Source organism: Oenanthe melanoleuca, chromosome 2 (assembly GCF_029582105.1).
Source record: "Oenanthe melanoleuca isolate GR-GAL-2019-014 chromosome 2, OMel1.0, whole genome shotgun sequence".
In the NCBI taxonomy this organism is placed as follows: Eukaryota; Metazoa; Chordata; class Aves; order Passeriformes; family Muscicapidae; genus Oenanthe; species Oenanthe melanoleuca.
In genome coordinates, this window is record NC_079335.1 from 84,125,424 (window position 1) to 84,152,430 (window position 27,007).

A 27,007-nucleotide genomic window follows, 5' to 3' on the forward strand; every position below is an offset into this window, starting at 1 on the left:
GTTCATCTTATGAATCCTGATTACGTTCCCAAACCATGCTGTGCACCTACCAAACTAAATGCCATATCTGTCCTTTACTTCGATGATAATTCTAATGTAATCTTGAAGAAATACAGGAATATGGTAGTAAGAGCTTGTGGATGTCACTGACAAACAGTCTTCACACGGACTCTGTGATGCTGCCATGAACTTTGACAAAACCCTCCCCATTTTCACGACCTTGGGATAAAAACCATGTGACGAACCACCCTTCAGAAAACACCATTTTTGTGCCTTGTGGGAGGAAGGGGTGTGGGGACCACTCCCCGGGGTGGGAGCAAACTGCTGGACTTCTTACAGACTGACCCTACACCACGGTGGCTGCTCAGCTCAGCAGCAAAATGCCCACACACTTTATTGGGCTGGGATGGTCTTAATCTCACAGAGAAGCTTGGCCTGTAGCAGGTGCTTGGATATGTGCTCCAGTTTTACCAGAGGAGCATTCAACACCCAAAACAAATGAGGTCTCTTTTGGGAGCAGGGAGGGAAGATGAGTGGGAGAGGCAGAGAAACTAAAGAAAGTGGTGTAAGCACTTCAGACATAGAGTGTACATCTCGTGCAAGATCCTTTTGGCCAGAAGGACCAATTACTGCACCTATACTGTTAGTCTTCTCCTGACATCTGTCATGACAGTAAGCATCTAAAATTGTGCCAAAGCAGATGTTTCAGTTCTCTTATGCTCCCAGCACTGTTTAACTCTGATCTTGCAAGTGTAAGATGGCTTGGCTGCACCCTGTGTTAGAAACACTACCATGAACTCAGACCCTGGCTCGTTTTCCCAGTTCACCATCTGACTGAGCAATACAAATTTATACACTTGTTCTTATGCAACTTCCTTCCACTCCCCATGTGGAGCTGCCTCATCTACTACCACTTGCCCAGGAAGGAAGTCAGGATACTTCTTCAGCTGTAATTCAGATGGAAAAGCTTAGGGGCCATTCATTCTCTAGCTGGACAGTTTGTTTACAGGAAGAATGTCAACAACATTTGCAATCTTTCCCTTTCAACTCATGCAACTAACAAACTGATATAAAGGATATGCAGCATAGAGCCATGGTATGTCTAGCAGAAGCTAATAGCAAATTTTGATCAATATTAAACTTGTATTAAATGCACTTACCTCTACTTGCATTTAAAAGGCTTCTTGTAAATACAAGCTATAATTTATTGCACTTGTCACTGTATATTCATTGTGCTGTATCATTTATAGAAAGACTGCTTTTTTAAAAAGTTTTTATTTAGAAAAAATCTCAGTGTAAACAATTGTACCACTTTGATTTTATACAAGAAACTCATGAGATTGTGCTTCACTAGAAAGTTGTTAAAAACATAATAAAGGCTTCCTGAAAGGCAGAAGTACACACGTTGATCCAATACATCTGCCAGTACAACACTTAGCTTTCACTGTGGCTTTTTCACCTTCACACATTTTCAGATTTAACAGAATCAAAAGTTCTGGATAGTGAAGTGAAGAACCAGGAGAAATTCACTAGTTTAAAAGTTCGTTGACGCTTTGCCTTTTTTTTTAATTAAAAAAAGAAGCAAACCAACTTACTCCATATGATGGACAAAACCCAGCATCTTGACAGATTAGTCAAATTAGCCTGTAGCAATCCTCATTCCATGAGTTTCTGTGCACATGAGACAGCAGAATTCAGTCCTTTGTTTGCTGTTGCCTTTGTATCATGACAGTCTCTGCAATGTAAATTCTTTGGCTTTCAGTTAAATCTAACATGAAACATCTTATGCACCAAAGAATAGATTTATATTATAATCCAAGACATCACAAAGTGTGTGGTCCTAGTATTCAAATTTATCAATGCTTACAGCTTGGAAAAACGTTAAGGCTCAAGAAGAGGGGGGTAAACTATTTTACACTACTGCAGAAGAGCTGAATGGAAAAAATATTTAGCATTGTACTACTTGTTGTTCTCTAGGTACTCTGACTAAGGAGCAGGTCAGCACAATGTCTGGATTCAGGTGGGGGTAGGAAACATCATCAGATCTGGAGTCTAACTGATCATTTACCATTAATGAAGCAGTTATAACAGCACCTATTTTTTCACTCTGGCTCTAGAGAAGTAGAGCATAGTTGTGCCTCTGGAGCTGGATGGCAGCAGCCTATGGAAATCCACCTGACACATGTACACTATGGCATCAGTAACGCTCAGGCACATGTTACAGTACCATCACTTTCATTATGGCTAGACCTCCCGTGCTGAGAGGATTAACAGGAAACAACCAGCTCATGGTGGCCTGGTATCTTCCAAAGGTGTGTGTGTTTTCAACCTTTCAGCAGCTATATAAGACAAATAGGGATTAAGTACAATTCTAGAGGAAAAAGTGACTCAACACAGCTGTAGCTTTTGCCTTTCGAGTAATCGTGAGCAGTTTGTAAGGATTACTTTTTAACCAAATCTAACTTGAAGACAAAAATATTCCACTGCTGCCCTTCAGTTGGTTTTCTTGACGTATTCTGGTCTCAAAGGAAACCATTTACACTTCATTGCGTGAATGCAGAAATGCAATGCAACTACCAATGCTGAAAATACTCTTGATCTGCACAGTAACTACTTGTCAGCTTTCCTTCACACACAGAGAGGCATGTCTCTAACACACACACAAGGGGAAGATACCAAAGTTTAGTACATTCAATTTCCTAGAAACAGAGAAACAAAAAAAGCCCCACCCCCCCAAATACACTATTTGAAAATTAGCAAAGATAAAAATCCCTCAGCTACTGTACAGAGACAGCCAGGGACAGAGCATCCAGACTTTTATTACAATTCATCCCTTGCCTGACGCAAGACAAAGCTATGCAGTGATTCAAGGTCTCTCGTTCCATTGTGCTCACTGACTTTTTTTCCTCCTCGGAAAAGCAGCAGTGTAGGATAACCACGTACCTTCAAAAGACACACACGAAAAATAAACTTGCTTGATTAATGTTCAAACTTGTGTCCATCACTCATATTTACCTGATTCTGAAAGACCATCAAACCCCTCTAAAACAGTAAGCCATTTTAATTTAAAAAATCAAATCCACAGCAGAACTTTCAATGCCAACCTGCAATTTCTGAATATTTTTTTAAAAAATGGGGTAATACATGTTCCTCTAGGCTTTTGGAATGACAGCTCCAGCTCTGTCTTCAATTGTCTACCTAACAGCTCTGAAAGACATTTTTTTTCTTGGAACAGAACTTGGCATTGGGTACCGCAAGAGAGCCTTGATGCTTTCAGAGAGAGAAGTTTCCTAAAATAGGGATTTATTCAGCTTGTCCAATAATGAAAATGACCTAGCCCTAACAAACAGCTCGGGAAAGAAACAGTGTCAGCAGGTGCCTCTTTCTGGCTAACAGAGACCACAGCTGCACTGTCACCAGGCACCTGGAGTGCAGCAGCAAGTTGGGCTGCACACTGGAGCCTCCAACATCTGGTACACAATACTGTCCCCTTCAATTCAGAACTTGCACACTTACAGAAAACCTGTTGCAGACATTACGTTCCACAGTGCAGTCCACTTCTGCTATTTTGACATCAGTCAAACCTGGAAATTGCTCTTTGGCAAGGTTCTCCCAGGTTGGAGCCAAGTTCTTACAGTGACCACACCTAGAAACAAAGGAGGGAGATTTGTTTAGCAGATACACTTCCCATTTTATCTCTACTGTCTTGCTGCAATTGCTGTAAGTTTAACTAGCAGCCTTTCCTATCTGCTAATGATTTGGCTCTCCAACTCCTTTGCACTATTATGTCAGTAAATGAGCTAAGAAAATAAGTGATTTTAAATAAGTTAAGCACTGAAGTACTTTCTGGCCTTTGTTAGTCTTGCCTAGAATGGTATTCTAGATGTCAGTATACATTAACATTTTACACTACAGAGGAGTATGAAGCCAAATAAAAACAAGCACAGAGAATATTTAATTGAAATAAAAGATCTCTTGGAAACAAAAATGCTTTTAGGAAGACACAGAATGTCTGTAGTATGAATTAATTTTTCAGGTAGTGTATGCCAGTTATGCTAAAGCTACATAGCCCGAGTTTAATTAGTTAAATGAGATTTTAATTTCCCTATTAAATTTCTTCTGGTTCCTAATGGCCTCCTTGACCAATGCATAGTAAAGCGTTCGTTTTGTTTATATTTTGAACTTGGCTTAGCCAAGTTCCTAATGTGAACTTCTTACTGCCTTCAAGAAGAATTCCCAAAGCACTTTAGACTTTAAAGCTGCATTGCTCATTCTGTTCTAACTCAGCTGCACCTTAATTGGGTTATTAAAACAGACCCGTAATTGCCTCAAGGCTGGATCAGGGCATTTACAAAAATAATGAAAGATGTCTCAGCAGAAGTTTTCTTAATGCAAGCCAGTGTATATTTAAACCACCTTGTTAATACATAGGGACAGCATAAAAGCATTTCTGATCATGCACAAAACCTACTAGAACAGGATGATTTTGTGCTTACGATGCAAGTTAACATTAATATTTATCCAAAATTAACTGAAGGGCAGAACTAGGAAGCAACATAATTGCATTTGCTGAACCCTACATAAGTTAATCCACTTGGAAGAGAATATGGTCATTTATATGCAGAGCACTACAGGCAGTCACAAGCCTGACTTTCAGAGCCAAAACTAGGATACAAGCTACATAAATATAGGAAGCATTTTTGTAAATGGTGGCTTTCTGAGCATTGCAGCCAGGCAGCACACACTGGTTACTCCACATCCTGAAACCGCTGCTTCTCAGCCTACCATCCAACACTGATCCTATCTGTGAGATCCAGCAGCATCCCATGAGAATCTCATGAGATGAAGACATGGTATTGTTAATAAAAGATAATCAAAAAGGGAGTATTTCTTGATCTCAAACTCTCCCAGAAAAAGCTGCTCCAGGTAATGAACTAGTACATATACCAACAAGCCCTGGGTTCAGAAATCAGTCTGGAAGCTGCTCTTGAGCACAGGTGTGAACTGAATTTCCCAGCTTGCAAGTGGGGCAGAATCAGCACAGGCACAGACTCAATCTAAGTCCCTCCCACAGCACAGAGGGGATAAAGGCAGTGAGGAAACAGCAGTAAATGATGAGGGGTGTGCGTGCTATGGGCAGGGTATTTCTTAACCCAGTGGTGGCACATACTTGCTCACATCCAAAAGCAGATCTTACAGATGGAAGAGAGCACAGAAATGGTTCTCAAACAGCAAAGGATGACAGCAGTGGAAAAGCCTGCAGCACTTAAGTGAAATGAGCTTAAGTGAAATGAAATGTTCCCAGGTAATTCTTGCCTACACTAAGAAACACAATCATGCCTACTGTCGAAATTAAACTGCAATATTTTGATATGCCTGAGCACATCTGAATATGGGTTGCATTTGCTTGTGTTGCTTTGTAATTGAGCTTTTTGTAATCCAAACAAAAGATCTTTTTATATTTTACACACTGTGTTAATGGAATGCTAGTGATTAAATCAGAGATTTATCTTTCACACAGTGAAATACGGCTTAATTTTAAATCTCTTCCCCTATACTAGGCTTCCTGCTGTTGGCTAAAAGACCAATAATGGATGAGCAAGATGGCATCCAAATTTCATTAAATTCAGTAGAGGCACAAATAAGATGAATTCTATAAACCAGAGAGAGAACCATGAAACTTTCTTTTTCTCTCAGAAAGGGAACAATAAGAAAAAGGGCATTATTCAAGTTTGTAATACTGAGGTCTTAATCCAGCTGGGGTCCCAGGCTCTGCTGGATATAGCAGGAATGGCAGATGCCAGACATTACTTTCATTTCCCCTTCCAATGCCTTCCATTGGGTATCTACACCTATACCATCTGCACTGGGCACCTCTACATTGAGTCCCTCTAAGAACATACCACATGAACATACGCTCTTGAGAACATCTCAAAACTGTCACTTGTGCAAATTAGTTTTTTGACAATTATTTGAAGAGTAACAGGCAATTAATTATCCACAGCTCAGCAGTCTGTATCAAAACTCAGGTGCTCAAATGAGGCTTCTAGGTTAGGCTGGAGAGTGCCCTAAGGCCAGCATCCTCTTTCTTTCTCAGCACTGAGTTATGGAGATATGGTCCCCTCATCTTACCCTAATCCAGGGATAGGAGCATACCTGCAAAGAGAGCTTCACTCTCCCTGTTACCCCAGCAGTACCTGGAGCCTGACACAGTAAAGCTTCTCTGTCAACCTTTCCCCACAAAGGCAGCTCAAGAGAGCTAAACAAGACTGAGCTATTTTTTTTTTTTCTGCTGCAACTCTTACCAACACACACATTCTTCACCTAATTCACAGTTTAGATCAAGACAACAAATACAGTAATACAGCTCAAAGAACTACAGCAACTAATGCACTCATTTAGACCAGCAATAATCCTGAACAGCAGCAGATGCAAACTTCTTACCATGGAGCGTAGAATTTAATAAAGGTGATCCCCCTAGCAATGGTTGCATCAAAGTCTTTTTCAGAGAGAGAGAGCACTGCAGCCTGTCCCTGGAAAGAAAGGAAAAAAAAAAACAGAGAAAAAAAACATCAAAACTTTTTGTATATACAACATCAGCCTATTGAGCTTTACCTTCCTAAAAGGTAAACTGAAATTGGAAAAGATAATACTGTTGGTAATATAAACAAGAGTAGAGCAGACCTGCCTTTTACTTCTCAGCTACTTTCCTTCCCTAGAGAGATACAAACAAAAGCATATTTTACACTGAATCTCATCCACAACTGAAAAAACACCTTAATTTTAATACATTATATTTCAAGGAACAGCCCTTAGAGGAGTTAGCTTCAAGCAGCTAATGGCCAGCCGAGATTTTAATGAGGTTTTCAAGGCATGCAAGTGATGTCTCAAGAGCTGTTCTCTCTGTTCTTTCTTCCCCTGCATTGCATGCACTGAAAAAACTGTTACCAGAAACACAGATTTGCCTGTCAAGAGGACATCACAACACCACACTTGCATGGGTGCCAGGAAATGTTTCTACCCTTGATAATATCAGGAGCCAGGGAATGATGGGAGGAAAGCACATTGCTTACAGTCTCATATGAGAACATGGAGCTGAAACTTCATATTTTGTGTGAGACCTTTAAGGGTGGGAGGGATTAAAACCAAAATAAATGTACCTTATGCCTATAAAAAGCTTCAAAATCAAATGAAAGCAAAAGAAAAACAAGATCACAGCTGACAGTATTATCAATTCTATTTTAACCCCAGTAAGTTTTGTGAAGCCAAAAATAAATTTGAAAATCAAAATTATCAAGTACCTTTAAACATTTCTGTAAATAAGTGTTAGCTCACAGAATTATTTCAATAAGCTGAAGTGTTATTACCTTTAAATAATTATTTAGAAATTAGAAATTATACTTTTATACTTTCTAATTATTAAATAATCAGAAATAATTAAATAAAGCAAAAAGCAAACACTATGTTTCAACTCTGATTTTCCTAAATGGATATCTAAAACTGATGTTCCAAACATAATATACAATCCAAGACAGAAAATTTGAAAACATGATTAGCAACAACTTTCCCATGATTTGCACAGAAAAATTAATTTTCAAGATCTGTAGAATACTATCAGAATAGAAATGTGTACTATATAACCACAAAAACAAATTTAATATCAGATATCTCAATTTTAGCTTTGTGTCTGAAAAAGGGACATCTAATGTAATCACATAATCTGAGCATCTGCTGCTTACACTGCCTTAATCTGCCTAGATAATTTTTTGAGTGATTTTAGCCATGTCAGGCAGTAAAGAAATCTCACAGATGTAAAAGTACAGCTTCTGTAAAAAGGCTGGCAAGTACTTGGGCTACATAAGACATCCAAGTAGGGGCTTAACACTGGGACACAAATTTGGAGCTGCAACTCATTGTTTTGTTGCCTGTGGTACCAGCTGTGGTCAACTGATGGCAAATGCAGTCAGTGTTTGCTGGCTACAGGGGCTGGCCCCTTGTTTCAAAATCCATGAAAACAAAGAGTCAAGGGGTCTGAAGATAAAAGTTGTAAGGACAAGTCAAGTCCTACACTATTTCTACTATTATTTGGCAAAAAGAAAAACAACCCAACAATCTTTTCCTCCTTGTGTGTGTGCTGGTGAATGCAAGGCAGAAGTGAGAATTTGTGTCACATGTGGTTTGTGTTATTTCTATAAAAATAGAAAGACAACTAATTACTTTTGGCATTGTACTAACACCAGCTCATTGGGATCTTCCAAATATGAGGTCAATTAAAAAAATAAAAATTGAAGAGTATGAAAATTGCAAATCTATGTGGTCTGTAATGTTTGGTAAGCCACTTTATGCAAGATGGATAATGCTGCTGGAAAAGTCAGCTGGGAAAGGTAATATTCTCCTGTAAGAAGCTGCATACAAACTGTATTTATATTAATAATGATGTTGCCTAATTACTAAAATTCATTCTATATCACAAGGGAGTGTAAATCCCAGTCCCTTATTTTATAGGCAAAAAGTATGTTCTGCACATTTAATGAAAAATTATGTTTGAAATCCCAAATTTTTCAACCTCACCAATTTTTCATTCATTTCCAAGAAAAATGGCAGATGAAATGCCAAAGGGATTAGAAAAGACAGAAAACTATATGATATGAACTACAACTATGCAAAGGTTATTTCTGCCAATTTCTTCACAACGTAAGCCTGTAGCTCCTACAACCAAAATTAAAATAAGTCTCCAAACCACAAGGAGTTTTCTTGTCACAGGGCACTTTACCTTGCCATATTGGTACTGGTCTTCATAATCCTTGTTCATTGTTTCTGCAGATAGATTTCTATGTATAGAACCCTGGCTTTTTCTTAGGGGCTTAGCACTATGTACCATCCTCCCAGGTTCAAGTGATAATCTTGCAAGAAATGTTCATCTCTATAGTGGTGAAATATGCTGTCATACAGACCCAGTTTCATGGGCCAAAAAGACCCCATTTACACCTGTATCTAAATAACTTATTGAAATCAGAAAATAGAAATCAATTTATTTTCCTTCTCCAATTCATCAGGTTAGTATCTCTAGGATTTATGATCTGATTCCACTCATTAATTATTCAAAAAAGAAACCAGGGAAGTATTTGGTACAGTTTACATCCAGAAATTCTCAAGCGATTAGAGAAACACATGGAAGACTCAGGCTGCTAAAACAGTCTGAACACCTTACATTGCTGCAGAGTGAAGGAGTACTTACCTCAACATGGGTGGGCTCTGCAGGTGGCTGTGGGGCTTCAACAGGTTTATCTGCTGGTGGCTCTTTCTCAGAGCTCTGTAGTTGGGAATCCACATATTCTTTTAAGGAATCAAAATCCCTCTTCCCTTTGTACTGGTCACCCTACAATTAGCAAATAGTTTGTGCAAACTTCTATATGCAGTTGATGTAGCAAATAAATAATTACTAGCAAAACGTAAGATTGCCAAGTGTAAGCATATAAATAATAAATATGATTATCTAGTTCTTAAACTTCTCTATCACATTCCATTCACTCCATGTCTTCAGCTTTTTGCCATAGATTCTTCAGTACCCAAAGGGAACAATCTAAAATTTCCTTGAAATGAAAGGTATTTTAGAAATGTAGAAGCAAATTTTTGGAACTTTTCCACTTTGACCTTCTGGTTTCACCGTAGTCAGCTTTCTCAAAGTTTTATTTTTTGAATCTAACTCTACAATGAAGAAAAATAAAATACCCACTGTGGTTTGTGTGTGGTCTCTGTTACCCTGTGAGCTCTACACACTGATTTGACAGGGCTGAAAACCTTAATTTGCATGTCTCTGGACTACACAGCCATTCCTCTGGCCTACACACTTGCCACAAATCCCTGGAATACCCAAATAGTAGGGCAATGCACCCTGGGCACCTAAGTTCATATGGAAGCTAGAGATGACAGCCTGCTGCAGGGCAGACATTTCCAATGGCACCACTCTCATAAAAGTCTAATCCTATTTTTTAACCTACACATAAAGCAGTCAGCCAGCCAGATCTTTGAGTTTACCTTGGATGCTTCCTCATATTTCAGGTACTTTCCAAATCTAGAGAACAAGACAATCAAGAGATTGTCAGAACAAGATATCAGACCACTTGTGAGCAGCTTCTAGTCTCAAGTCCACTGTCGGCCCTCTCCAATCTGCCTCTTGCATGATTGGCCTCAGGGCTGTCTGAGAATTAGTATTAATTTTCCTGTTCAGAAGAGAGATCATATCTTTGAGGCATTACATATCCATTTTTGGATAGAATTCTTGAGACATGGTCACGTGGTGTGGGCTGCAAGATGTATCTCCTCTTGCAGACGAGGAAGACTCTTTAAGAACCAACATACAATCTTTCATACATTAGAAGGAAGAACAGACATCTCTTCAACTTTCCTTTATCACTGGAAGTCTTTCTACACATTTTCCTTCTTTGGTAGTTGATGATGCTTTCTGTAACTACTGCCCCTTTCCTGGCACTCGGTGTCATTCCCTAAGCAGCAAGAAGCCTGTACCTGTTTGTTTGTACCCACGTCAGGGTCGTGGCTCCTCCCAGGGTATCTGCTGCATCTCACAACATCTCACACAGCAGTGGTGTGATTATGTCAGATTTCAGTTATGGCAAAGGGGATGAAGGTATTACAGACAAGGCTGGATGACTATCAGTTCTCCTCCTTCCCCTTACTGATCCGTATCATAGCCACCAGAGAGAGTTTCAGGAATTTCTGGGCCAGATTATTGGAAAATTGTTGTGGTTGTTCTGTGCTTTTTCAAATATGTTGTATCAGCCCATGGAGGAACATGTGATTTTGATGGCAGTATTCCACCAAGGAATGCCACACTGCCAGTGGGGAAAGTCAGTTTGATGTCAACCGAAATACATTGCTCAGATTAATGGACAAGGTTTGACTTTACCAAATACAACAGCAGTGATTTTTTTCATTCACTGCACTCTTGACTGAAATAACTCCAAGGAACTCTGATTATTACAACGCTTAAACTACAGTTTAATTAACTGAAAACCTCTAGCCTTGGACATGCCACTATGCCAGTTGTGCTGCTGACATGTGCTTTGAGAGGTCACAAGGCTGAACACTTATGTGAAGCTGGTTGGGATTCAAAAATGCAGGGGCTGCTTCAATTTAAATTCCTAGTGTCTGATCTTATAGGGATGCTTATACCAAACCTCATATGCACTGGTATGTACTTATGGCCAGTTTCTCTTTAGAGTGTCAGAAAATGGCCACAAGCAGCAGCCACTAAACTGTTTCGAGTAGCAAAACTTAACGTTGCTGATACTGTAAATGTACTGTAAATGTGCAAAAGGGAATGCAAGATGATCCTCCCTGCCCAGAAGTTAGCAGGTAAGAGCTAGAGTATAGTCTGGGTTCTTTTGCAGGCCTGTTTTTAATATCCATTGAATACATTTAACTAAACTCGAAATTGCAAAATATAGTATAAATAACACTATAATTTATAATATGTTTATTTATTGCTGTTCATGTATGTGGTATTTATAAATATTTTATCTCCTCATAATATCAGAATATTTTAGTTCTCTGAATTGCTGCAAGGAAAAATGTCAACTGGGCCCACAAGATTCTCACTCGCAGTGTCACGTGAAATGTTCAGGTTTTTTATAAGAGGGAAAATTTGCATCTCGAGACATCACTCACACAGCAGATGGGCACCACTAAGAGATGTGAACCTTCTAATACACATTGTGAAAATTACATACTTCATTATTCTATTTCAGTTATGTTTTTGTGTTCCATACAAAGTTCCATAAAATACTATGATAAAGTAAACCAGAATTCTCTCACACAGCAGCATAACTGGAGATACTGCATACAGATTTATGAACATTATATCAGTTATTTGCAAAACACAGAGAACAGAAACCTTTAACTTTTATCTGTGGACAAAGTCTACCTTTTCTAGTACCCAAATGAACCTCCAACATCTTTTCTCTCACAAGCAGACTTTTGTATATGCTCACTTGATTTTTTTTTTTCTAGAATGTAAGCATAGTCCAAATATTATTCAGAGAAAATGAAATTCAGAGAAAAATTTGCTGAAGTCGGAGACTCACCTTTTCACCATTCCTAAACCAGAGGAGTGTGGGATACCCACGAACTTGGGTTTCAGAGCAGACTTCATAATGCTGGGTACAGTCAACCTACATTTTGGGAATAAAACCCAAAACTATTCAGTGCCTAAAATAAACACACAATAAGCGTCACAGCCTCCCTTGTTTAAAATCTCAGAAAAGTACAGGAACAAGCAATATAGGGCTTGGCAAAACTCAGTACCAAGTACTGTCTTGAGAATGATTATGTCTGCATTCCAAACAGTGGCTTGGTTGTATAATTGGAAGATTCTGTGTGTATTTGAATTATTTATTTTTTCAAAGGCGGGATCAGGGAGGTATGGCTAGAAGGAAGTAGTAGCAGTTACAAAGAACAATGAAAGCATAATAAAATATTTCAATTAAAAAGTGCTTGGTATTCTCAGCTAATAAAATCTGTGCATGGACAATGAGACACAAAACACTAATGTGAGAGAGCTTTAAAGTGAAGACATACTGGTACACCCATTTTTTAAAAGACTACTCTTTAAAGACTTCAGAAGGCATGTCAACAGCTAGCAAGTGAACTGTATTCCAAGGGAAGCTCCAAGTGCACAGCAACATTCAATTTCAACATGTCACAAACCAGTCTGTAAAGTTACTAATTTATAAGCTTTTCACTGAAGATCAATTTTAAAGATTAAGCAGTGTTAAAACACTATTCCCCCAGATTAGATGAAGGCCATGGTTCAACCTTCTTAAAAACAGTTTTGTTTCCTGTTTACTTACAGACTTAAAATCTTAGCCAAGACATGCTTCAAGAGATATTTCACAAGCTATACAGTTACATAAAATTGTCTAGGCATCAAGACAAATCTTGGTGGAGGTATTAAATAGCAACTTACAGTAATACAAACTGCAAACACCACAGAGAACTGACTAAAACAAAAATTTTTGAAATTTATTGTTTATTTTCCTCTGGGTACCAGAGAATGGTAACTTCATAAAGATACTTAAGCAACGATTTCATAAGACAGCAAACAAGGGTATCAAAAATTACAGAAAGATTCAAAGGAGAAAAAGCTTCTGACATTTCATTCTCAGATGAAATCTAACTTTATATCCACCAGGTCTGAAAAAATATATATACATTTGTGTGCCTTCTCTGAAGTTCAACTGTGCTTATATATATATATGTATGTCTCCTCTAAAGTTCAATTCTACTGGCTACACATGTACAGCATACATGAACTAAGAGATTTTCAAAAGCCTTAAAAAAAAAAAAAAAAGGTCAAGCTCATCCCTCCTACTACAAGAGTTGAAAGTGCTGTGAGGGCAGAGGCAGGGGAGACAGCAGAGGGAGAGTCCCTCTGCAGGACTGACAACACTGCTGCCGTGCAGCATTTGAGATGTGGAGAGTGAACCACTGTGGAAGTCTAGGGAAGTTGAGCCCAGTCCAATTTCCACTGTTGGCAGAGAGAGAGATTCCCATCATGAGCCACCTGGACTTAGGTATGGGTCAGCAAATAAAGCCAGTAACTGCAATTGCCAGACCACCTCCATACCTCTGCACAGAAGTCACTCCACGTACAAGTAACAAGCTCCCATGGTAAATACACCACAGAACCTGGTTATCAACCCTAAGGGAAATAGTAAAGCAGGACAAGATATCAATTTTTAAGGTGTAAGACCCTCTGAAACCTTTTTAAAGTTTTATGGGGAAAAAGAGAAAAAAAACCAAAACCAACAAAGAAATAACTCATCATAAATACACAGTAGGGCTAAAGCTTGCTAAGAAATCCAATGCTGCAAAGAACAAATTAGAAGTCACGTTCCCACTCAAAATAAATATTGAAGTCTATCAAGTTCTGACAAAGCAAATGAATAATACAAAACAAGTCTCAAAATATTACTCCCTGCATCTGAAGTACCAGACTTATTCCCAGCTCTCTGAAATGCAGAGAAGCAGCTTTGTTTACAAGAAGGTTTTGCTTAAAATGGGGGAGGTCCTGTTAACTGTGGATGTGTGAGAAAGAAAAATGACCATTTCAAAATCAAAATACAAACTATGAGTATAAAAGGATTTAAGAAGTGACAAACAAAACAAGTGTTATTTGCAAATCATAGCACAAAAGGCATGATTCTTGACTGAAACATATGTTGACACAAATAATATTTTCAGACTAACAGTGCTTTACCTACCTTGCCAATCTTAACAGTTTCTGAATGCTCAAAGGCTTGAGCCAGCTGTTCCCAGGTTGGGGCTAAAGCCTTGCAGTGACCACACCAAGGGGCAAAGAACTTGATGAAGTGATTACCTTTTAAGTAACAAAAAAAAAAAAAAAAAAAAAAAAAAAAAATTTAGCTCATTTGGAATGAACTTGGCTGCAATTATAACCCTAGGTACTAATCTCAGGCTGCAAATTTATCATGGTATTTCCTGAGTTAAAGATAGGAAACACTGTGAATCAAAGGCCAGGACAAAATACTTCAGCAATTAGGTTTTCAATACCATATGCAGTCCCACTGCGTTGCCAAGTTTCCTGAAAATCCAAACAGCTTCACAATCTCAAGCCAACACATTAAAACTGATACTCTTAACCTAACCATTTACCTTAGCTTTTAATTCTACCATGTTAATCAGTTGCCCTGTTACAGAGTAGAAAGAACTACCAAAGAATATATGTTGATAACAGCATAAATTGAAGTATTAAACTTCAACTTCATGCAATGGTGTTTCTTAAGAAATGCTTAAGTCCATGAATTACCTGAAAAATGTCATTCAGTTTTCCATTCTTCTTTTTCTGCTCTGTACTTTGAATTTTCATGTCAACTACACAGAAATTTCTGCCTTTAGTAGATGTTCATGGCATTTTATGCAGAGGAGAGTCTCTGTGCTATCTCTTGCTAATGTTTAGTTTAAAAGTATATATTATTGATTGCAAAGTACCAGAATATGCAATTTCTTTCAATTAAGATTAATTAATTCAAATTGCTGCACATTTTTGCACACATCAAGGCAAGGCTCTGTTAAATGAAATAAAAATGAACTTAATTAAAATAAGGGGAAAAAATTAATTTGCAGGAAACACCAGCAACATTTTTAGCAGAATCATTCATAATCCTTTGAAGACTGCTTTGGGGCCAGTATAACTTGAATTAATTTCTAGTTTGAAGGCTTGTCCACAAAAGAAGGTCAGAGGAAAGGCAGTGCAAAATAACCAGGAAACAAACTGCAGGAATAGTGTACCGTAACTTGACTGGTCTGCATGTGGAAGACTTTCAAACTGATCGACATGCTCTGTGTTGGTCAAGTAAACTGCAAAATTAAATTTCTCACTAATTAATAAGAATGCTAGTCAAAATTAGCTATTCTTCACCAGATACTCTGACATACTCTTCTCAATAGAAAGCAATATAATTTCTTTTTGTCCCAGAGCAGCAAAAAGATAAAAGGAGGCTATTTACGAACAGAAGTCAAACTTGCTGGTGTAACTGTTAAGCCTCATTAAATTAAATTTAAATTTAAGCACTGAACTTCTCATAACTGAAGTCAAGAGAGGACAACAGATTTATAGGTGATCATAAACCTGCTTAACCACCAGATACGACCATGAGAACATCTCCTCTATGAAGGCCAGCAGATACATAATAAAAACACTAAAACATTTACAATGCACTGAACTTTACAGCCTGAGAAGGTAGTTAAGTTTACAAATGCTTAGCATACCGCTGATGGCTTGGAGGAAAATTAATTAAGAATTTTGATTGAATTCCACGTTAAGCCAGACATGCTGAGAAATTTTCAGTTAGCTGCACAAAATGCTGTTTTACACATGGAAATATTTCTAATCAGCTACTGGTTACTTTAAGATGTCCTAGTTCAACTTCCCTAGTGACATCAAATGGACAAACATTTAATTTAATCCAGCCTTTTTCGGATAACAGATGGAGAAAGTAGGATCCTCTGTTGTCATGCCAGCCCAAGTTTGTATTCTAAGACTTTGCTCATTGTCTGAAAAAGCATCATGTGAGGGGTGAAATTTCCCATATTAGGTATCCCTCCTGGCACTAATTTCAAAGCTTCCAGACAAAATACTTTTTAAAGTAGCCAAACAGACAAAGTGTTTTGCCCACATTAAATTCTGGAGGAAGGAAGCTAAACAATATCAAATAAAGAGCCAGAATGGAGTGGGATGGGGGCTGGAAGGAGGAAGCGGGTGGATTATATTCATCCAGAATAACAGCCTGGGAGGAAGAACAAGCCAGCACCAAGGCAAGGAGGAAATGGGACTTGCAAAAACACAAAGTGGCAAGGCTGTGACTTGAGAAAGGAACTCAAGAAAGAAGACAGATTTCTTGAGCAAGTCCCACTAGATTCTTCCCTGGGGTTAAGAGCCATAATTTTACTGCCTTCTGAGTGCTGTACTTCAACTTTCTCATAGTCTGCAATACATAATTCAACTAGTGCATTTTTACATAGTCTGCAGTTTCATCCTCTTTCACTAGGTATTACTGAAAAATAAAAGTGGGAAGGAGTTACCCTGAAAACTAACATTTGTGGTGCAGATTTCCCACTACTAATGTCTCTGTAACCAAGTTACCTTCTGCTATGTGCATCTTGAAATTGTCTGCTGAGAGTTCATACATTCCTTGCTTAGGTTCAGGGGCTTTTGGTGGTTCCACATCAGATTCTGGGTCCTATTCACAAGAAAAAATAACTGTATCACACCATTCTGTGATAGTGCCATAGACTCTGAAATTTTAAATTCCTAAAGCAATGTCCATATTTAGCTTGATTTAGGTACCTTATGTTTCCTAAATCACAACTACTTGAAAGCAAAAGGTGAAAAGGACTGCCACATAAGAGAATTACCAGACTCTGTGGAATACCAGTCTTTTACTGTGCTGTAGTGTAGTCACAGGGCACAGAAACTGCTGTAGCATTCATTGCATCACCATATATTAACAAGATTAAATTATATAACAGTGCCTCCAGAGCATCACACATCAGCCACAACTGCCATCACACCCGTTTCAGTGGTCTCTGGGCAATTTAAAAATAGTACAAAAGTTATTTTCTGCTCCCCTAGTGCCAGAAGGAGTGCTGTCTACCTAATGGCTCCATGAAGACAGCAACAATGGAAATAGAGCAAACACTTAATATATAAAACTTGCAAGAAACTCATTAGTGTTTCAGAAAAGCAGGTGAATACTTTCTAACCCTAGAGCTTCAAAATTTTTTAGGAACTTCAAAGTTCATTTCTTAAAATAATTTAGCATTTAATGTTCAATTATTAAAAAAACCATGTTTGTTGAAATGTAATCACATTCTAACTGTGGTTGAGCAATCACTTGATAAGACACAGCAATCACAAATTTAATTTTGGGCAAGGCTTGACTCCTGTATGTGAATGATATCCCTAAACATAAGGATTTTCCTAGTGATGGTATTAGCTTATCTTACTTAACTGATCATTTTAAACCTTTTCTTTAGGCCACAATATTATCAAAAAGTAACTCAGCTAAAGGTGGCATCCATGTTTTAAGAGGTAATTAAGCCAAACACAAATGCAATTTATATGTATTAGAGCTAAATTGCTTTTCTTACTCTAGAAACATTATGGCCTACAGGTGTCAAATGAATTGACAGCAAGGACTGTATCTTAAAATGTAGAATGTATAAGCATTAAAACTGCATTATGTACTGTAATTTTAAAAGCAGGAAACAGCAGGTCACAGGATGACAGTTTTAATTACTACTTTGACTTACATGTAAGCTGTTTCAGATTGATACTGCAACCTGATTTTTATTCTCAGGAGCAGATTTCCTCCTGGAAATTGAAACCTAACTTAAAGAAATGATAGATAAGTAAGCCTGCAGAAAGGAGTATTTCCTTTTCACTTACAGATGGTTCCTCACTTAGTTTCTCCAACATCCAGTTTTCCAGTGCCTGGAAGTCCCTAGGGCCTTGGTATTTCAGAGGTTCTTGTCCTGGTTTAAGCAACTTTAGCCTAAAGGGTCCAAATGTAGAGAAGAGTGAGGCAAAAATTTTCACACAGGAAACATTCTCAGAAAGATAATGTGCTTTGCTAATCCATGGTGATGCAGCTCAGGCTGCAGTAACAGCTCTCTTGACTATTAACATCATCATCAGGCACCCCTCTCAGATTAAAGTGTTGTGGCTAGAAGTTAGAACCCTTTTTCATTCCCATGTAAGCTTTAAGGAGATTTTAAAATGAAAAAATAAGACACACAATCAGCATAGTGTAATATTACTTTGATAATAAGAAATAGAAATCTCAAAATTGCATTCAACTCTATGAATCTTATTTCAGTTTGTCAGAGCATAAATTTTGTTTCATTCACCTCTCCATCACCAAAAAAAAAAAAAAAAAAAAAAAAAAAAAAAGAAAAAAGAAATCTAGTGCTTATTTTCTCAGGAATTTTCTTCTCATCTTTTGTTCCTTGACTGCTGTTGTAGTGTAGGGCTTCTCATGTGGTATTAAACTGATTAAAAACACACTGAGACAAGTCAATAGGACATGAAGATATGTGACTGCTTGTAGGCATCCAGACTTCATTATTGTAATGTTCAATAATCCCTGTCAAAGCTTTTCCATAGACTACATAAATCTTCTATTACTAAATTTTAAGTTAAAATTTCAAGTATATTTAATAGAGGTGTGATACTGGATTCTGACCTAGTCTTATTTTTTAAAGCAAATCAGTGTTTCAATTAGTACTGTCACTTAGCCCTCAGTTCTCCTTGCCAAGCTGTCATTTCATACTGCTTCTTTAGTTTCTTGAAAAGTTTTTCTCTCTCTTCTTGTTCCACAGTTGGAAGAAATGAACATATGAAAGTGCTGAAAAACCACATAATGCAAATATATTCAAAAGAGATAGGAGCTCCCACTGTCATTTCTGTTCAAGGTATTCTTGAATGTTCCTTGTAATGATAGAAAGTCAGAATAATAAGGAAGCAACAAAAATGAAAAAGAAAAACATCTAAAACATACCTCCTGACAACACTTCTGAAAAGTAACCAAACAAATTCAGGTAACATCTTAAAAAAAGCTAGCTGCACCTTTATTTTCTGCAAACAAGGTTAAGTTTTTTTTAGTTCAGTTGAGAGAGTATTTATTTTGCAGTACCAAATAATCCTGAGACAACTGTGATAGGAAGTGCAGGGACCTGCTCAGTCACTTTGTCTCTGAGGGGATGAAAAGGGGATGTAGCCTTTCCTTTAACAGGTGTTTGGAAAAGCAGTGTAGGGATCAGGACATCCTGGACTTGTGACAATACCTCTGCCTGAGGAAGCTTTGAAATTTCCCTTGCTGGAGGTTTTTAGAAACAAGCTAGTTCAAAATTGACTCAGATAGGAAGAGAGCTGATACCATGAATTCCCCTTCATTGCTAGCAGATAACTGCCTTATTGTTTTTAACTTTTCAAACAGACAAAAACAAGCACTAACTATTCCTATATATTCAATGACCTTCAAAAGGAAGGAGGGGAAAAAGAGCCCTCTGGCAATTACACATCCATTGATTTGTTTCCTATTCAAAACTCTCTGTCATTCTATTTTAAGAGGAACAGCACTGCAACATAATCTATGCAAATATGCAACGACAACCAATGCTTGCTTCTGGAGATATGAAAGCAGAACTGTAATATTCATTCTTTCTTAGTATTTGTAGTGGAAGAAGACACACACTGCCCTTAAGGACAATTCCTATCTCAACAAGGACTATGCTATTTATAACTCTCAACTGCTACTCAGTCACACTCATCTGCGTCCAAGTGGGTGCAGCCAGGAGCAAATGAAAAGTTCAGGCTCTTGCTGGGGTTGGCAAAAACACCAGACAAAGTGAGCAAAGGGAAGGAAACTGAAAAATACAGGCTGTGGAAGGGCTACAGATGACTACAATCTCCACTTATCTCCACTAAGATGAGCAATTAATAAAGCAGTTGAAAGGATCTCATTCATATTTTCAAGAAGCTTTAAAGAAGACAAGAGTGAAAAATAAATCCTTTTGTGCCCTTTCAAGCAGTTTAAAAGGGAACACACATCTAACCCCCAAAGGCACTGACCTCTCATAGATACTCCAGATCATGTCCTGCCTACCAAAGCAGAGGTATTAAGACATATATATTCCTGATAACAGCATGAGCATAGCAACCTTAAAATACTAGATCAATATAAGCAAATTTAGCTAGAAAAATGTCCACACAATATCGCTATGCTAAGTGATATGATTAATTTACTGCTTTATGAGCACTAAGTTCACTAGAAATCTAAGAGACCACTTATAATGCAATAATGAAGGCTGCAGAGTACTGACAAACTTATGGCAAGTTACTTTTAATAGTACTGTTTGTAGAAACCAGCTCTGTCATGCATATCACAGCAGCTGCACAATGTACTGTTGCTTCAGAAAGAGATACTCCCAGACAAAAGAACAGGAGAATTCTGAACTTCTGTTAAACACAGCCGCCTTCCAAGACATAAAACAGCTTCTTGAAAGAAAAAAAAAAAAAAAGCATAAGAGTACTATGTATCACATGATACTTGGCAGCATGATAAAAATCTTAAAATGAATGTAGCAGGTCCAAGGGGCTACAAAGAAACGTAGCAAAAATATAGCCTAGAAGTTGCTTCAAGAAATTGGCAGAGGATCATGGAAAACTGAAAATCAGGAACAGACGTCGATACTTACGTGGGGTATCCTCGCACACCAAATTCAGAGCACAGTGGAAGATCCACAGTACAATCCACTTTAACAACATAGACCTGTGGGTTTTCCATGTTGTTGTATTTATCTCCCAAATCATTCCAAGTTGGCTGGAGGCGCTGACAATGCCCACACCTGTGACAGAAGCAACAAGATACTGTTTAATAGCTGCTCACACTTAGAGGGGAATGAATGAGCCCATGGAAAAGTCATATGCAGAAGGGTGATTTTGATAAGTTAAACAAGTTTTTAAATCAAAAATTAAATCTGTTACATCAGAAATCTTCCATACTCAAGCACTGTTATTCTAAGCAACAGCAAATGCTATTAAGAACTGTAGCATGCTGCAAACACATCTCATGTAAAAATCACCAAGATTTGAGAACCTCTTGCTACTTCCCTTTTACAGTACAAATCCTATGAATACCCCCTAGACTTAGTAAGGCTATTAATCAAAGCACTGTCAGTCTTCCAGCTTTCTAGAAAAATCCTGCAAGGTTGCCCAGCTTTCTTTACATTCTAATATTTCTAAATTCCCTTTTTTTTAAAGCAATAGGTAAGAAGATAATAGTTTCTAGTCTCTTTGTAATACCACCTGCACTTCCATGTTTCAGAGGAATTGTAACACACAAGTCAAGAAACATCACAACTGATTTTGCAATACAGTTTCCCAAAATTCTGATGACCCTTGTGGGTCCCTTCCAATTCAGAATAATCTGTGAAAATCCTCCCATCCTATGCTCTGCCCCAGCAGGACACCATCAACTCTTTATATCTGCATACACACAGAAAACTGGCCTCATACAGTTCTCACAAAAGCATCTTCCCAGAAGCAAAAAAATAGCTATTATTATTCTCACTGTTTTCCTAGTCTTTCAAGTTATTATACCAATAGTCTATTCCTCAAAGTATGATGGAAACTTTTAAGGAACAGATTTTCATTTTTTTTTAATGGCTGCTTTGGCCAACCTTCCAAGACACCTAAAAAATACAAAGCTGGAGTAACAGGAAACATTCTCAGACTGACAGTATGAAAGCAGTTATTGCTTGGCATGACCTACAACCTCTACTTTGTAAGGAACAATCAAATCACCATTAGGACTTTGGAGAATTTTGCTCTGACTTAAAATAGTTTCACTCATATGAATGATTTTGAGTACACTTGTAGAGAAGTTGCACGGATTCACACCTTTCCAGGTATCCTGATATCATTAAGAGGAAAAAAAAAACCCAACAAAATAAAAAAACCTTGAGATCTACTTTAAGATAAAGAATTTATTCTGATCTTAATAAAGTCCTGTAACAGTCAGGCACAGAGGGTCACACATGCTTCCATGATGTGGCTGAATACAACCTCATATGTGATCTTATTCTGAATTGTCCTGGTGAAGGGATACAATGTGTTATTATTAAAATCAAATATTCTTAAAAATATTTAACTTCTGACTGAAGTCCCTCCATAGTCAACTCCTTCACAAAGCTTGAATTAAGGGGAGGATTTTAGATATACTGATCCCTTCCCCTAGTGGATGAAGTGATTTAAAACACCAAATGAATACTGACTGGTGTTAGAGAATAGAGCATGGAAAACTAGGTAAGAGAATCCAAATTAATTAACCTCCTGTTTTTTAAGCACAATAGAGCTGCCTTGTCCCTACTTAACACTGTGATCTTTGCTATACACACTCCTTCCCTTCCTTCTTATGGAAGCTAAAACTGAGAATAAAGCAGGAAAAATGTTCCTGTCTGAAATCAGTAATTGAATAGTTAGTCATTCCAGTTTGACAAAAACCCCAAACCACTATTATATAGAAGGAAATACATGACAGTCCCGAAAATGCTTTTTCCCAAGTTTCCATGGAAATATATATAAAACTAAGGAGGGTAAAATCAAAGAGCAAGACCATGCAATAACACAATTCCCTCAGCCCCATGCATCTACACAGTCCTTCACTGCTGCTACTCTACAATACATTGTGGGGCTGGAGGAGCTGCTGGGGACAGTGGAGACCTGGATATCAATGATGAGTTCTGCCTTTTTGTCCCTACATGGGCTAGAAAGTTGTAAGCATCCACAACCTCCACTGACAAGCACAAATGAAGATCCAAAAGAGACTAACACAAATGTTTCTGGGGACCACCAGCAGAGCTTGAGCTCTGCAGCCAGCAAGGGCAGCTCCACAGCAATATAGAGATCAAATCCTTATCCAATTAAAAACATTGACATGGATAGTGGTATAAGCATCCTAGGACCAGTCTTGCTCCACACAGAAGAATTCAACTGAAGAAAAATCCAGTCAACAGAGTTTGATTCAAAACGAACTCTGGTGATCAATTCTGCGGCAGCTGTGGACTTGTCAGGTTTACCAAAAAAGAACATATGTTGAAAGAAGCCATAAGAGTCAAAATAATGAAGTGAAATTACTCAGTTGAGATTTCCTCCTGCTAAGGAACCAGGAGAACCTTACTCCTCTGTAGAAATGCAACTGGCATGGCAAACAAGCATACTTTGTGCCATTAAGAGAGTAACATGTTCTGTCCCCAAGTGTATCTAGCAAGTGGGACAGCCTTCTGAACAAAAACTTTATGACATCTGATGGCAAACGACTTGGAATGCTCTCTTCCTGGAGTATCCTGCCATCTTTGAAACAAATGTAGGACCTCATGTGTACCACCACTGTTTCTGAGCCAGGCCCTCAGCAACATTTGTTTCAAGAATCTGGAAGAGAAGGGTGGTGTTGGCTCTAATCCAGCTCTCACTGGTAGCATTGATGATGCAACATTAGCAGCACCCACATAAATCTGAAAGACAATCCCAGCTGAAGGTTGGGCTGTTTGCTGTTTGCCTTGGAACTACAGACAACAACCTGTGGGAAGCACTCGAGATTGGCAAAACACCTTGGAACAGGGCAAGAGGCTCTAACACAGACTCCAGGACTGTCAGGCTGCCCTCCTGTCCCACTGACAATAAAACTACTGGTGTGTACAAGCACCTCTCTCAGGCACTTGGATGTTCCCTTTGTTCTGCTCTCCCCTTGGACCTGATACCTGGCCCTGTTGCTGCCTGTCAGGAGCCAGACATCCAGACCAAGGGCCCTGAAGCCAAGACCCAGAGATCTGGAGGAGATTTGCTAGGGATGAGGAGAACATCCAGAGAAGCTGCAACAAATCTGGTAAACAACACACTTCCCTCACACTTAAGTTGGGCAGAGATCCTCAGATCTCCCAAGGGCACCATGTGATCCAAATCTTCAAGGCCAGCACTCCCTTTGATCTGCATTGAGGATGTACAACATATAGAGAATTCTGCAAACAGCCCTTTTGGCAGAGGGTCTCCTACAAACAGTGTCTTGAGATAAGAGGAAGCTCATCTGGTTTTAGGGATGCCTGTGAAACAGTCAGTCAAAGTTTGGGCAGACACACACATCATCACCTGAGTACAGAAGAGAACAGAAGCACTCCTGCTCTGCACAGATACTTTTCAGGCCTTACTGCACTCTCAGGCAAAAGTCCTTCACCAGCAAGTCAGGCATCCTCCACTTTTGTGATCTTCAGAGAACAAAGGCATCTGCTCTTTTGAGCTTTTACTCAACATTTTCACATGGCACAAATAAGTCAATGTTAATAACAAAAAAAGTTTTCAAAAGAAATGCTTTCCTGCTACGGATTTCAAAGACTCTCATATGCCTAAATGGCACCATGTAGCAATGGATAACTTTGGATCAAAATATAACGTTTGTACATTGTTCCCTTAACTTTATTTTATCTAGATTAAAGAAAACTTGGGAGGGAAAAAAAAAAAAAAAGTAAAAAAGAAACCTAACAACCCTAACAATAGAACTCCCAATAACATCTACTGATAAAAGTAATATAAAAAAAGGGTAGGGGAAGAGGCAAACTAAAGAATATGAACAACCACGAGAAAAGTCCTGTCCTCTTGACTAGGAATATCCAGTAAAGCACTGTTCTGTCATTCTTGTGCTAAAAGTACCAGATCAGGATAAAAGCCCAGCGATAAAAACTCCAGAACTCTCCAGCTCTCCTACGGCTGGCTACCTGTGGCCTCGGGGACACAGCACGGTGGTTAACACCGCAAACCCACCCTTAAATTTCGTGACTGCAACGAGAACACAGATTCTGCAACGCAAGCATCTGCGAGCTCGGGCTGCGGGGCACAGGGCAGCGAAGTGACCCAAGCTGCAGCTGCGAGGCGCGCAGGAGCGACGCCCCCGCAGCCCCGCCGGGATGGACCTGATGATCCCAGAGGTCTTTTCCGAGCCAACCCAGCCCGTGCCCATGTGGCGGGGGGGCCGCCGAGGCCCGGGCCGGGCACACGCGGGGTCCCGCTCCCGTCCCGGCCCTTCCCCGCCGGTCCCGCTCGGCCCCGCGGCCTCCCCGCGGCGCGGCCCGGCCGGCGCCTCCCGCCGCCACGTCAACGCGGAGAGGCGGGCGGAGGGCGCGGGCCGGGCCGGGCCGCCGCGCTCGGGCAGTACCCACCACGGGGCGAAGAACATGACGAAGTGCGGGGCGGCGGCGGCGCCGTGCCGCAGCATCTCGGCGCTGTAGAGGTGCCGCCCGTGCGGGTCCCCCGCCGCCGCCTCCTCCGGGCCCGGGCCCGGCTCCGGCTCGGCCCGCGCCGGGCGGCCGCAGAGCACGGGGCCGAGCACGGCCAGCGACAGGACGCGCCACCAGGCCGGGCCGGAGCGGAGCGGAGCCATGGCAGCGCCGGAGAGCGAGCGGGCAGAGCCCCGGGCCCCGCCGCTGCCGCCTCCGCCCCGCCCCGCCCGCGGCCCCCGCCCCCGCCCGCCTCCCGCCCGGCGCCCCGCGGCTGTTCTTCACGTCGTTCATTAATTACACATCCATGTTAGAATTTAAAATAATTGCAGCTTTTCTTTTCTTTTTTTTTTTTTTTTTTTTTTTTTTTTTTTTTTTTTTTAATATACAAACATGCTCATTTCTGGAAATTCTTAATTTTATAAAAGCATTAAGATGTTATTTAAGTACCAAATAATATCTGTTTTTATATTATATTTTCATTATACAGATCCATACATCTATATGATAATTTTTTTAAAATAGCAATTTTTACATCTCTTTATACACAAACTCATTTTTGGAAATAAATATTTTCCTAAACTCCTTAAAATATTATTTCTTAAACACATAATATCTGTTTTACATTACATATTAATTATATTAATATTATATATTAATTATATAGATACATGGATTTATATTAAATATTCAAATATTAATTTTTGCTATATATTTACACATGCAGGCATACTGCAATGAAGCTTTTTGTACAATTCATGAGTGATGGGAAGGCAGGTGTGCTGGTACCAGCCAGGTGAGTTACAGTGCTGTGCCTCTGGGATAAAGCCTGGCCCCTTGTGTCCTCAGTCCCAGCCCCACGCCCAAGTGGAAAGAGGTGTCTGCTCCCTTGGCTTGGCTCCCTTACTTCTGAGGGAAGGGAACAAATGGGTGCTCACACTGATGAGGGTTTCTGACCTGCAACAGAGTAGAGATAATCAGTAAATAGTTGTAGCAAATATTAGGACAAGGAGATCAGTATGATATAGCTGCAAGCTGATGTAACATGGGAGAAGGGGGTTGTATTTCCTGGAATCACAGAATGGTTTGGAGTCGAAGGGACCTTAAAGATCATCTACTTCCAATCCCCCTGCTATGGGCAGGGACACATCCCACAAGAAAAGTCCCATCCATCCTGGTCTTGAACACTTCAAGGGATGGAGCATCCACAGTTTCTCTGGGCAATCAGCTCCAGGGCCTCTCCGCTCTCACAGTAAAGAACTTCTTCCCAATATCCAATCTAATCTCAACCTACCCTCCTTTCTCCTTAAAGCCTTGTCTTATCATTCCATGGCCCTGTAAAAAGTCCCTCTCCAGCTCTCTTGTAGGCCCCCTTTAGGAACTGGAATGCTGCTCCAAGGTGTCTCCAGAGCCTTCTCTTCTCCAGGATGAACAATTCCCAACTCTCTCAGCCTGCCTTCATAGAAGAGGTGCTCCAGCCCTCTCAACATCTTTGTGTCCCTGCTATGGGTTTGTTCCAACAAGGTCCATAATTTTCTTGTGTTGGAGGTCCCGCAGCATTTCTACAATTACTTCAATTTTATTATTTTCAGTTAGATTTGACCTTCAAGTCCTTAAGCTTGCAATAGCAAAGTGGATA

At 39.4% G+C, this 27,007-nt stretch overlaps 2 protein-coding genes across 3 annotated transcripts in view; one reads left to right on the top strand and one right to left on the bottom strand.

Annotated features, from left to right (window-relative positions):
• BMP6 (bone morphogenetic protein 6) overlaps positions 1-2,943 on the top strand; it is an 87,828-nt gene extending 84,885 nt beyond the window's left edge. Inside the window, exon 7 of the mRNA XM_056484733.1 lies at positions 1-2,943. Coding sequence (XP_056340708.1) covers positions 1-150 — 150 coding nt within the window. The 3' untranslated portion in view covers positions 151-2,943.
• TXNDC5 (thioredoxin domain containing 5) lies at positions 1,257-25,588 on the bottom strand. Of its 2 annotated transcripts, none has more exons than XM_056484735.1 (10): positions 25,312-25,588; positions 20,800-20,949; positions 17,990-18,095; positions 16,685-16,781; positions 14,283-14,398; positions 12,105-12,191; positions 9,239-9,379; positions 6,445-6,527; positions 3,517-3,646; positions 1,257-2,943 (listed from the first exon to the last, which is right to left on the bottom strand). In XM_056484735.1, exons 1-10 carry the CDS (start codon positions 25,530-25,532, stop codon positions 2,821-2,823), a joined length of 1,254 nt encoding a protein of 417 aa, XP_056340710.1. In that variant the 5' UTR covers positions 25,533-25,588; the 3' UTR covers positions 1,257-2,820. The 2 variants fall into 2 exon arrangements, with proteins under 2 accessions (XP_056340710.1, XP_056340709.1); XM_056484734.1 differs by having other exon boundaries at positions 6,445-6,533.
• Positions 25,589-27,007: the final 1,419 nt, after the last annotated feature.